Source organism: Telmatherina bonti (assembly GCF_933228915.1).
Source record: "Telmatherina bonti genome assembly, chromosome: 23".
Lineage (NCBI taxonomy): Eukaryota > Metazoa > Chordata > Actinopteri > Atheriniformes > Telmatherinidae > Telmatherina > Telmatherina bonti.
The window spans coordinates 4647130-4659629 of record NC_136632.1 but is presented as its reverse complement, the minus strand read 5'-3'; the positions used below and the strand labels follow the sequence as shown (position 1 = coordinate 4659629).

Genomic DNA, 12500 nt, shown 5'->3' with positions numbered 1-12500 from the left:
TTTTCCTCCAAACTATCTTTTATTCCTCTCCTTTTCCTGTTGGCCATTCCTTTGAACATTTGTGTGCAGAACTACAAAGCTTTGATTTCTTTCTGACGGATGTGATTATTGCCGTTTGGACTTTTCTCAGGTTTTTTCGTTTTGTTTCATGTTTCTTTTAACAGTATTTCTATCACCCAAACCAAATCTGTTTTAATCCAGAAGGTTCTGTCTGGTTTGTCTGTAGACCTTCTTTGTTCCCATTACGCTGACTTCTACATGCAGAATAAATGTCAGCATATCTGCTGAGAGCCAACTGGCAGCATCACGTCTCAACGCTTCTGCAGTTCTTGGTTCCCTAAAAACTCATCTGTTTTACTAAAAAATCCCTCTGACCACCTCGACGTTGCTTTGGGTTTTCCAGCTCCACACATTTGGCTTCCAGAAGCTGGAATCAGTTCTAAAAGTGAAATATGGTGGAATTTACTGATCTGTTATCATCACCAGTTGATCAAAGTTTGTCTGCTTTCTGTGCGACGCCACCAGGGATCAAGTCTCCCCCAAAAGATCAGCGATGCTTAGGAGGCCAGCGGAAACACTGAAGTTGATTCCAGGGCAGTTCTAGAAAAATGGAAAAACTGCATCTGTTTGCTGAGAAAACAACAGACAAACACAAACTGGATGTTTCTGGCTGGCTGAGCAGCTATAAATGTCACATAATATCACCAGAGAGGAGCTGCTTTTCATTCTCATGAAAAAAATCTATTAAATCTGCCAGAAGCAGCAAGACCTCAAATGTCAAAGTTTGAAATGTTTAGTTTCATCCAGTTAAGCAAAAAACTTTTAGATTTTTTTTTTAATCTACAGTGTGAAAAAGAAAACCTGGCTTTATGCAGCATTTTCATCATTTTTGACCCCAAAAAATATCATTTTTAAAGAAAATGAAAGATACAAAGTTTAACACCAGTCTAGATGGTTTTCATGCCATTTATGTTGTTTATGCTGCACAGCCTGTAGCTGACTGTGTAGCAGACAAGTCTCCTACAACAGCATTAATGCAACTAAAATGAAACTTTTCTTATGTTTTGCTGGAATCAGAAGTCAGACTCTGAAGAGGGGAGCTGGGCACAGGTAGGCTGACCCCCCCCCTCATTGTAAATAAATAAAGACACAGCAGAACGTTCTGATATGAGCTTCACGTTTCCTCTCAGACTCTGGCTTACGGGGACATGAACCATGAGTGGATAGGGAACGAGTGGCTGCCCAGTCTTGGACTACCTCAGTACCGCAGCTACTTCATGGAGTGCCTGGTGGATGCCCGCATGCTGGACCACCTCACCAAAAAGGACCTGAGGGTGCACCTTAAAATGGTGGACAGCTTCCACAGGTACGGGACTCCTCTCACCAGCGCCGTTTTTACTAACATCTGTTTATCCCCTCTACATATATGCATGTGTGATTTGTCTCCAACCAGAACAAGTTTACAGTACGGCATCATGTGTCTGAAGAAGCTCAACTACGACAGGAAGGAGCTGGAGAGACGCCGGGAACAGAGCCAGCATGAGATGAGAGGCAAGAACCCTCCAGATCTTAAACTCTGTAAGATGTCACAGGACTGGTAGTGAGCCGTGCGCGTCTCTGCAGATGTGTTGGTGTGGAGCAATGAGCGGGTGATCCGCTGGGTGCAGAGCATCGGCCTGCGGGACTACGCCAACATCCTGCTGGAGAGCGGCGTGCACGGCGCTCTGGTTGCTCTGGATGACAACTTCGACTACAGCAGTCTGGCACTGCTCCTCCAGATTCCCACCCAAAACACTCAGGTACCGCTCACACGTGCATGCGGACGTGCTCAGTCTGCATGGGACATGACTTCACCACTTCTCTGTAAGCAGAGTCAATGTTTCCCCCCCCCTCACTCTGGCTCATCGTCGCCCAGTTTCTGGTGTTGGATACGTGCAGATATACCGTCCCCTTCTTGTTTCAATCCAAAATAAACAGAGTTATGTTTGTGTCGGACTTGAAAAGCTGCAGGAATCTAAATGAGAACGTGCAGATTGGCCAACTGTCGGCCTGGCAGGTCGCCCGCTGTACTTCCTCTTCTCATCACACCTATAACTGGCTAAAATGAGCATGAATCACAAATAATGCCGTGTGTCAGCTGCCTCTGCTGCCATGCTGCTATAAATAGATAGTTAAAGTTAGAATGTGCGCTAATGCTTTTTGTTTCTCTGTCCTCTCAGGCACGTCAGATTCTGGAGCGAGAGTACAATAACCTGCTGGCGCTGGGCACCGACCGGAGGCTGGAGGAGGTGAGCAGCAGAGGATATGTCATGCTCCTTTTTATTCTGTTTTCTAAACAGGACCTGACCTCTGACATGACCTCAGCACGCAGACGTCATGTGAAGTGTCGGCATCAGGACGACTTATCAGTTACAGGCTGATCAGGAACACAGTCAGACTTCTGAAACCTGAGCTGTACCTGAAGGATTGGTCAGAAGGCAAATGGAAACCTTTATCTGGCAGCGAAGGACCTTAAAGGTTCACATCAACCCCTCAGCAGCTCCTACAGACCAGTTCCAGTCCAGTTTGGCCAGTTTGGACATCGTGTCAAGTTACAATAAAAACACAAATCCTTTATTCACTTCAGCATACAACAAAGACAGAATACTGAATGTTCAAACTGGTAAAACTTTGTTCTGTTGCAAATTTTCCCTCATTTTGAGTGTGATTCTGCAACTGGTCCCAGTAAAGCTGGAACTGGTCCATGTTTACCTCTGTGTTGCATCATCTTTCCTTTTAACACTCAGTAAGTGTGTGGGAACTGAGGACGGTAAATGTTGAAGCTTTGGGTGGAATTCTTTCCCGTTCCTGCTGCAGCAGTTCGGTGTCTTTGGACCGCAGGCGGGCCGGTCTAGAACCTGGACTCTGTACCTGCTGGAACACCTGCAGAATGTGTCCCGGCTTTGTCTTGCTGAGATAAGCAGGACGTTGCTGAAAAAGATGTTGACTGGATGCAGCATGTTGCTCCAAAACCTGCATGAACCTTCCAGCATTAATGGAGCTTCACAGATGTGCAGCTTAATGACTAACACACACACACACACACACACACACACACACACACACACACTGGTGTTTCAACTCTGCTGATAATGTGTCTGATATCTGGCCTTTATACTTTAACGACTGTAGCGTGTGGAGAAACGTTCTTAATCAGCTGGACTGTTCGCACATGCAGGTGTTCATAGAAAGGTGAACATCACCTCATCCTTGCTTTTCAGGGATCTTCCTTTTCTACCCAGTCATGACACCCTCTGAATGATCCAAACAGGTGGTTTTCTTTAAACATTCCTCTACTTTCTCAGGTTTTATGTCTCCATTTCTGCTTTACTGGAACATGTTGCAGCATGAACATGAATATTTGCAAAAAAAAAAAAAAGTTTGTCAGTTTGAACATTAAATTTCTGGTCTTGTTGTGACTAAAGGTTTAAAAGCATTTGGTATTTTGTTTTATTTATGTTTTGCACAGCGTCATGGGAGCTTGGTAGGAATTTGGGTTGTAAATAAGAGAGAAAAAAGGAAGCCGAACCTTCTGATGGCGTTTTTCTCGGCTGTTTACACTGAATCTGGTTCCCGTCCATCAGTGCGATGACAAAGACTTCCGGGGCCCATCGTGGCGGCGGCAGTTCCCTCCGCGGGACATCCATGGAATCAGTATGATGCCTGGATCAGCAGAAACGCTTCCCGCCGGCTTCCGTCTCACCGCCACGTCCGGTCACTCCCGAAGACTGCCCCCTGATGGTGAGAGGCTGCCTAACACACACACACACACTGGTTGCATATTTCCAGTCCCAGCCGGATGAGTCTGGCTTTCAACCCCAACATGAAAACAGGGCGAAGCGCACCTGTTGACCAGGTAGACGGAAGCGAGAGCAGGACTTTCTGACGGTCTTCTCTTGTTCTCTCTGACGGCTGCTCTGCAGTCCTCTATGAGGCGCTGGACGACAGTCCTGACGACATGTATTTGGACTGGTTTCAAGGTCAGCTATCCCCTCTGAAGACTCCGGGCTTGTTGGCCCTGCGTGCACCATCACTCTACATACTCTCCCCTCTCCTCATGATGCCGTCCTGCTGTATCTCTCCTTTTCTTTGTGATGACTCACCCTCACATCTCTTCTCTGTCTCTGACTCTTTAATCTCTCTGCTCCAAGGGTGTTGCTTTGCAAAGCTGCTGAATAGTTGTTTTCACCCTGCTGGTAAAACCTGGTGGGTCAAGTTATGGATTAGGACCCATGCTTGCTGGTCAAACCCTTGAAGTGATGAAGCAGCTAAAGCAAAAAGGTGGCCTACGCAGTGCTTTGTAGGTCCGTGAATCAGCAGGCGTACGCAGGTGACATGCCTCTGGGTGATCAGGTACTAACAGGTTGTGTCACTCCTCACCCCTCTGCGGTTAAAAGAGAGCACTGGTTACAGCAGCCTGAAGGATAACACCACTTTATTGCAACTTGAGCCATAACAGTCATGTTTTCATGGAACAAAGACCAAACAGCAGCTTATCTGATGATGTCAGGTCCAGGTTTTAGTTCAATGCACAGACCGGTCCTACATTTACATCTCCAAACCAGCTGCCAAGTTTAAGATTTTTAACCCTGAGGATGGACAACAAGCCCCGGGGGACATTGAGTTTCACATTTAGCATCATACACTTCTAGTGATGAATGTAAAAGATGGCTATGAGGTCCAGGGAATATCATGAAGTTCATCCCAAGGCTGCAATAAAGCAGGGTTATCCTGTCAGGGGATGCAGATTGTATTAGCAACTGTGTTGTTATACATGGCTGGAGATCATCCACGAGTTTAGCCGGTGTTCTGTTTTAATGAGGTGTTCCCACTGAGTTTCCTTTGTCTGCAACGACTCCTACGTGGACGTGCACGCCGATATTCTGACTTTTATGCACATGACATGCAATCATGCTGTAGTCTATCATCAGATTTAATGTAATCTGAGTATCATTGTAAAGTTTGAACCCATCATGGGTCTTCATAAGAACCAGGCCCATCAGAACCAGACCCATCAGAACCAGACCCATCAGAACCAGGCCCATCAGAACCAGACCCATCAGAACCAGACCCATCAGAACCAGGCTCATAAGAACCAGGCCCATCAGAACCAGGCCCATCAGAACCAGGCTCATAAGAACCAGGCCCATCAGAACCAGACCCATCAGAACCAGGCCCATCAGAACCAGGCTCATCAGAACCAGGCCCATCAGAACCAGGCTCATCAGAACCAGGCCCATCAGAACCAGACCCATCAGTACCAGAACCAGACCCATCAGAACCAGGCCCATCAGAACCAGGCTCATCAGAACCAGGCCCATCAGAACCAGACCCATCAGAACCAGGCTCATCAGAACCAGACCCATCAGAACCAGGCCCATCAGAACCAGACCCATCAGAACCAGGCCCATCAGAACCAGGCTCATCAGAACCAGACCCATCAGAACCAGGCCCATCAGAACGTGAGGGATTAGTTTTTTAGAGATTCTTTGTGTGCTGTTTGTGAAGGTGTTGCTATATTTTAGTTGTTTGCTATAATAAAAATGAATGAAAAAAGAGCAGACCTGCCGGTTCTGGAGGATATGATATGCACTCTAACCTGGCAGTGTGTCACAACGTGCCATGAAACCACCAGTAGGGCCGCATATTGCAGTTTAGTTGCATACGTTTTCACTAAATGTGATTAAGCTAGCTTAATTCTGTTATTAACTCCTAAACGGATCATAATCTGGTGCAGGTAAGCAGAAATGGCTGCTTATGTGTCAGTGTCTTCCTCAGAATGAGGTCGCGATGGGTTACCAGCAGAATATCGCCGTGCATGGAAACGTAGCCACTGTGCTTCCTGCTCTGATGCCCACAACATACTAAAATGTCATCTCTGGTGGTGTCCACTCAGAACAACTGCAGTGGTTTTCTCCTGTCAGGGTGACACCAGCAGTAGTCACCAGTGTGTATGGTGGGGGGGGGGAGTGTGTGTAACGTTGTGGGGAGGGGAACCTGAGTGGAAGGACGTGGGTCCATCTTATTCACTGGCAGCTGCAATCATCATTCTGTCTCGATGTCTCCCCCTGCAGTCGGACCATCGGCGGTGCAGCGACTGGACAGCTCCACGGTGAGAACCTACTCCTGCTGAGAGGAGGAAGAGGGGGACCTTTAACTGTACGCTGTATGTAACACAACACAGACTCCGGCAAATACACAGGTTTAAGCTGTAGTCCTTCAAACAGGAACTGGATTTAGGTGGATAAAATGTTTTCCAAAGTGTGTCTGAGCACCGTGGCGAGGCTGGGAGCTGTTTTATCCTGGAGACAGCAAGGCTGCGTCTCATCATGATAAACAAGATAATTACAGCCACAGCTTTGGAAATCTGCATCTTACACAAAGACTTGTGATTATTTCAGCTCAGTTCTCCTAAAACAACTTATTTAGTCTTTATTTAGAGTTTACTGCAGTGCTGCAAGGTGCCCTGAGAAATTCCAGTTATGTGGAGCAATGCAGACGTTTCCTCAGAAGCATACCTCCAACTGGATGTTTAAAGAAAAACTTGTAGCCGTAAGAGGTCATGTGAGGAGGAGCGAGTGTGCAAACCACTGAGCGAAGCTCCAAAGCAGCCTTTTCTGAACAACTCCAGCTGCGACCCATGGAAAATCAAACCATTAAACAGCCTTTGTAGCATCATTTAAACATTTGGCATCTTAGTAATCTGAAACTCTCAAAGCAAAGTGGTCAACACCTCAGATCAGGGTCAAACCTGGGTTAGTTCATCCTGACTGTTCTGGATTTTTCTTTTTAAGTGAGGTTGTTTACAGTCCGATAAGCCGGGTTATTATATCCAGGTGATGTGGTTATACATCCACCAGCAGCTCAGATTCCTTCCTCTGGCCACATGGTACCTTACCTCATGATGCAGCCGTCCTCACACTAACCCACTAAGCAGGATCTTTAGCAGGGACATGGTGTGTGAGGAACCCCTCCTCTGAAGGTTAACCTTACTGTTGGCTGAAACGACCAGCAGATGGGATTAAATCTCTGCAAAGGTCCAACAGAACCTTTTGGCCAAAAGCAAAAGGATATAAGTTTTATTTTAACTGTTTCTTGTGTGTTTGGTGCATGTGTGAAGGAGCAGCAGCCAAGGCCAGATTATCCAGGGGGCATTACGGGCTCGGGCCCCCGCAGGGCAAACACCAGCAGTTTGGACATGAAATAAAATGTATATAAAAGCCAGATAGTTACACAACAGTGTCCAGTGTGTTGCTGCTGGTACCACTGGCTGAGAGATGTTGTTTCACAGCATTTCATTCACAATTTTTGCAACGTTATGGTGTGGAAGGGGGCCCCAGGAACACTCTGGGCCCAGGGGCCTGTGCAGTTTTAATCCGGCCCTGGCAGCAGCTCTGTCCCAGGCCTACGCCATCTCTTCTGCTGTTAACTAACCTCCCACATGCTAGTAAATCTTACCATGGCATCTCCTCTGAGTTCAGCGTTAGTCTTCCTGGACAGACCTGCGTCTTTACCAACATTCACGTTCACCGCAGAAACTCTACAGATTATATAAGCAGAGCACCAAACCCCCCCCCCCCCCAAAACAGCAAGAAAATCCCAGTAGCACTGCAGAGGTCATTGAGTGCGTTGGGCTGGATTCTGGTAGTTTGCTGAGCCGCCAATATTTCTAGTAATACTGATGCAAGCAGCTGGAATAAAATAACAACAAAGACATTTGCAGCCCTTTTTCTTGCAGGTTGCATTACATTTTAATTGGATCGTAAATAATAAAGGGTGAAAACGCTGAAATTATTCCTGCATCTGCATAAATCCAGAGTTCAGTTCAAGGAGCTATTTATATCAGATGTCTGAAGGTACAGCTACTTATGGCATAGTGGGAGGAAGCAGGGACGGTTTGGTCAACAGGAAGGATGCATGAACCTACGGGTCAGCAACCTCACCAGCCTGCAGAAAATACCCCAAATACTTCCTACTTTCCGTTTGCTAATGCAGAATAAACCTTACCTTGTAACAAGCAGGTGGAAGGACGGGAGGGGGCTCGCCGCCATGCATCAGGACTAAAAGAAACGTTGTTATATTTCCTTTCAGTTACAGTTCTGAATGCAGACTCCAGGTAGAGCTGCTGGACGGGCCGACCTGCTGAGGATCCAAACAATCTGATGACACGCACTGCCAAGAAAACCCCGCTCCGTCCCTTAGACACGTGGGCACCAGACGCTGGTGCTAACCCTTCCTGCAGGCTGCCCTGTTCTCACCATTTCTACCTTTTACATGTACAGTAACCTGTCAGAGCATAATGTACTGTGTATTTCTTCTACAGAAGATGTGTAGGTCATCTGTAAATGAATATAAATATACAATTTTTAATATATATACACATCTATGTATAAAAAGATATTCAGTTTGTGCAAAACAAAAAGACCAGTCCCTGCCACCTCATTTAGTGGACCATAGATTAATATATGCTGCTCTCTGAACTCTCTCCATATCCCCCCTCCTCCCTCTAGCTCATTTTGTACATATGGTTTTATTTTTTCAATGTGCTGATGACGACGACGACGATGAAGCATAGAGAGGAAGAGACTCTTGTGTGTTGTGTGAAATCCCGCCCTCCTAGCGCTGCCTCCTTCCAGCACCGATAACCTTCATCGTCTTTTCTTACGTCGACACACTGGAACATGAAAAGCACTTTCATATGACGACTTCAACTCGACGGACTCTTCAGTAGCCAAGGACAAAACCAAGAGGGGCGGTCGCTCTCCGAAGTTGCACAAAACGTCCTCTCAGAACAAAGTGACCGCCGCTTGTCGCTTCCTGTACTGTATGTTTTGTCAGGCGACACACCAACACAACCGACTCTTACAGCCGAGCTGGCCTTCTCCTCCCACACCCACACGTAAGCAGAACAGAGGAAATAACTGAAAGACAGACTGCTTTAGCTCCTAGTGTGTGTAGAGTGTATATGAACATGTTGAAGTGAGGTGATTTAATGGCAAAAAAAGAAAAAAATTGTTGCTTGCTGTGACTTACATTTGGTGTAACTGTTAACTCTTCGTTTTGTCCGTTTCCAGGGTGATCCACCCTGTTTATCTGTCTTTTAGTTATTTCTGATGGATTTTTACATCAATTTGCACGAACGAGGAATCATTTGTCCCCATGTTTTTTTTTTTATTTATTCTTGTACTTTGGTCAAAACTAAGTGGTGAGCAAGCAGATTTTCATTGTCAATAAAACAGAAAAAGAAAGAGTTGTTTTTCATTAGTTTTCTCATTACTTCTGATTTATATGCATAATTTTCCTTTTATTATTACAGATGCAGGAAAACCTAACGGTGTGTAATACTGCAGATGTTTTTATCTAACCTTTAACTAAAAGCAGAGCTCATTTTTCCTGTCAGAACAAGTGGCTTTGTGGTCTGCAGGTGAGTTCAGGCTGCATGACGTCTCAGAACTTTTTCCACTCGTCTCTCAATGTCTTTGAAGACGTGTGGGTCCTCGATGGTTGGTGTGATCTGTAAAGTATTTAGGATTAAAGTTTAGTATTTGAATCAGAACGACGTTCATTTTTAATGTCATAGATTCAACAAGATGGAAACATTCCTCAGATTTTGAAGCATCACACAGCTGGATGTAGATCTGGTGACTGTGGAGGCCGTTGGAGGACAGTGAACTCATCGTCATGGTGGAGATGATGTGAGCTTTGTGACATGGTGCATCATCCTGCTGGAAGTTTCCATCAGAAGATGCTACGCTGTGCTCAGAAAGGGATGGACATGGTCAGCAGCAGGACTCAGGTAGGCTGTGCTGGTTAAACCATGTCATTCCACCAGCAGCAGCCTGAAGCGGTGATCCTGACGGCAGGATGGATCCATGTTGTCATGATGTTTCCAGCAGATTCTGATCCTACCATGTGAATGTGGAGCTGAACTGGAGACTCATCAGACCAGCAACGTTTCTCCATCTTCTATTGTCCAGTTCTGGTGAGTCTGTGTGAATTGTAGCCTCAGTTTCCTGTTCTTACTGACAGGAGGGAACCCGCTGTGGTCTTCTGCTGCTGGAGACCATCTGCTTCCAGGCTGGACGGGTTCAGAGATGATGTTCTGCATGTCTTGGTTGGAACCAGTGCTGACTGGTCTTCCTGTTGTCTTTCCATCATCTCCAACCAGTCTGTCCATTCTCCTCTGACCTCTGACATCATCTTCAGACCTTCTCTAGGGACGGTTGTGTTTGAAAATCAAACATATAAAGTTCAAACTAACTTGAATCTCTTTTTTTCTTCTTTATTCTCAGAATCAGAAACAGTTTTGTTGCCGTTGTCTCTGAGCGGTTTCACAGACTGGAAACTTCCTGTTCAAATGGTGCAACTTGGATCATAGAATGGAATAAAATAACTATTAAAACGTTCATAATAAAACTATATGCCATGCTAAAATGAACCAAAATAGAAAGTACTCTTACTATATAAACATAACACAGATGTAACAACCAGGACTGTGGAACAGAGAAGCCGCCCTGGGGGCCATGTTGGGTCCTGGTGTTCAGTTTGACCCTCAGCAGCGTGTCTTCACCGCGTCTACATGACTAAATATGCCGAGTTGCTGCCATGTGATTGGCTGATTACATACTAGTGTTAGTAAGTGACTAAAGAGGTGAAACATCATTAAACTTATCTGAGCTGTACCTTGTACGGCTTGCCGTTAACCAGATTGGCTAAAGAAGAACGAGGGATCTTCCCAGAACGCGTCTTTGGTAATCCATGGACAAAAAGTATGTTCTTAAAGGCAGCCACTGGTCCAACGGTGTCTCTCACAAGTCTGACGATCTCCTGTGTGATTTCCTCCTCTTCCTTCTGCACGCCTGAGACACGTAACACACCAACAAAAGATGCAAAGGAGGCTGAAGCCTTCATACATCGTGTAAGCCAGCCAGTCGGACGCCACCGACCCAGCTGTCCTTAAACTGGCACCAGGGGCCACTTACTTCAGGTATTTCCCCACAGCAGCACCTGGTTCTTACCGTTCTTCAGAACACACAGAGCCAAAGGAACGTGACCCTTCAGGGTGTCCTCCAAACCCACCACCGCACAGTCTCCCACTGCAGGGTGCAGCAGCACCGACTGCAAAACACAACACGTCACCAGAACGGTTAAAATACAAAGAGTTAGACATCTCCCGCAGCTCAACTTTTCTCTCACCTCCTCTAAAGCTCCCGCAGACAGCCTGTGGCCCGCCACGTTGATGACATCATCAGACCGCGACATGATGTAAAGGAAACCCTCCTCATCCAGAAAACCTGCATCCATGGTGTCATAATACCCCTTAGGGGTGGAAAAGGAAGGTTACGGCGCTATTTTAATGTTCATCAGATCAGAATTATTACTTCCAGTAAAACCAGAGGAATGCTAAGAAATTATCCTTCATAAAGACTAAAATTATGATTAAATCTGATGCGGATTCTTAACAGTGTAAACCCTGTCCATGTAACAAGGTCTTCCAATCAGCCAGAAGGTCTTTATCAGCTTGTTTAGACTGATCCACTGGGCAAGGACTGAATATGGAACATTATTAATCCTGATTTATCATATATATATATATATATATATGTACATATTTTCTTACATATATAATATATAAGAGTATATGTCTCACTGAAACCCTGTTTGAGCTCACATGGCATCTATCACACCCAATCTTAGCAGTAAAACTTGTTTTCAGACCTCCTAGCACCAACACACACATTTCCTGGAATAGAGACGACAGGTGTTGATCCAGATCACCATTTGGATCCAGAAACTCTTTCAAGGATTCGTTAACATTGTGCGTGGCGAAGGTTTGCGCTCTCTGAGTGCTTCTCCAGTGTTTGAGATGTTTTTCTCAGAGTAAGAAACAACACTGAAAAGAAGAATTTACAGTAAATCTTAGTAAATCTTTTTAACTTGTTGTCAGATATTTCTCTAGATTTGTAGATAAATTTATTCTTGTTTCAGGACAATTTACCAAGTATGATTATTTTACTGCATGGACAGATAATGTCACGTCATTTTGGTCTGAATTTTCTCAATTACAGTGTTTTTTATTCATAAAAAGCTTAATTTTTTTTGCTGCATAACCGACTTCAAATAAGGTAGTCCTGCAGCATCGGCTTTAACCACTAGAGGGCCCCCTTTTACCAGAAGTCCAGCCTCCTGATATTAACTACGAAGTAAAAAAAAAATCTTTCTTTTTCTGCTTTAAAATGTAAAAAATGAGGCAACTTACTGGAAACTTGGTGAAGTAGAGCTTCTTGAACAGTTCCTGGTTCTGCCACAGTGACAACGCTGCACCAGGTGGTAAAGGCAGCCTTCAGGGAAAATACATGTTCAGCAAAGGCCTCGTTTTTAATAAAGCATGGAGATAACCAAATAACACTAAATGTGTGTTTTCCACATGAAATCTTTGGTCCATCTTCTCATTTTTGTGC

At 45.2% G+C, this 12500-nt stretch overlaps 2 protein-coding genes and 1 long non-coding RNA gene across 5 annotated transcripts in view; 1 reads left to right on the top strand and 2 right to left on the bottom strand.

Annotated features, from left to right (window-relative positions):
• LOC306773665 overlaps nt 1-598 on the bottom strand; it is a 1856-nt gene extending 1258 nt beyond the window's left edge. Inside the window, exon 1 of the long non-coding RNA XR_013771808.1 lies at nt 1-598. This exon is cut by the window's left edge and continues 792 nt beyond it. This is a non-coding gene — a long non-coding RNA (uncharacterized lncRNA).
• Nucleotides 1-6172, top strand: part of ppfia2 (PTPRF interacting protein alpha 2) — a gene marked incomplete at both ends in the record, with an annotated part of 217797 nt that extends 211625 nt beyond the window's left edge. Inside the window, 8 exons of the mRNA XM_079263540.1 lie at nt 1078-1110; nt 1191-1366; nt 1454-1551; nt 1624-1799; nt 2220-2288; nt 3624-3780; nt 3963-4019; nt 6114-6172. Coding sequence (XP_079119666.1) covers nt 1078-1110; nt 1191-1366; nt 1454-1551; nt 1624-1799; nt 2220-2288; nt 3624-3780; nt 3963-4019; nt 6114-6172 — 825 coding nt within the window. The remainder of the gene's footprint in view (nt 1-1077; nt 1111-1190; nt 1367-1453; nt 1552-1623; nt 1800-2219; nt 2289-3623; nt 3781-3962; nt 4020-6113) is intronic.
• The window catches only part of acss3 (acyl-CoA synthetase short chain family member 3), a 60321-nt gene continuing 52165 nt past the window's right edge, over nt 4345-12500 (bottom strand). For 2 of the 3 annotated variants that reach the window (XR_013771806.1, XR_013771807.1), the window contains 7 exons: nt 12299-12380; nt 11236-11358; nt 11058-11157; nt 10723-10898; nt 9405-9553; nt 6037-6168; nt 4345-4423 (listed from right to left, as the gene is read on the bottom strand). Coding sequence is in view for 1 of the 3 variants with exons in the window: in XM_079263541.1 (XP_079119667.1) it covers nt 9470-9553; nt 10723-10898; nt 11058-11157; nt 11236-11358; nt 12299-12380 (565 nt within the window). In the remaining 2 variants the exon portion in view is untranslated. Of the gene's footprint in view, nt 4424-6036; nt 6169-9321; nt 9554-10722; nt 10899-11057; nt 11158-11235; nt 11359-12298; nt 12381-12500 lie in introns of those variants that run through there. The other variant, XM_079263541.1, reaches the window with a different exon arrangement.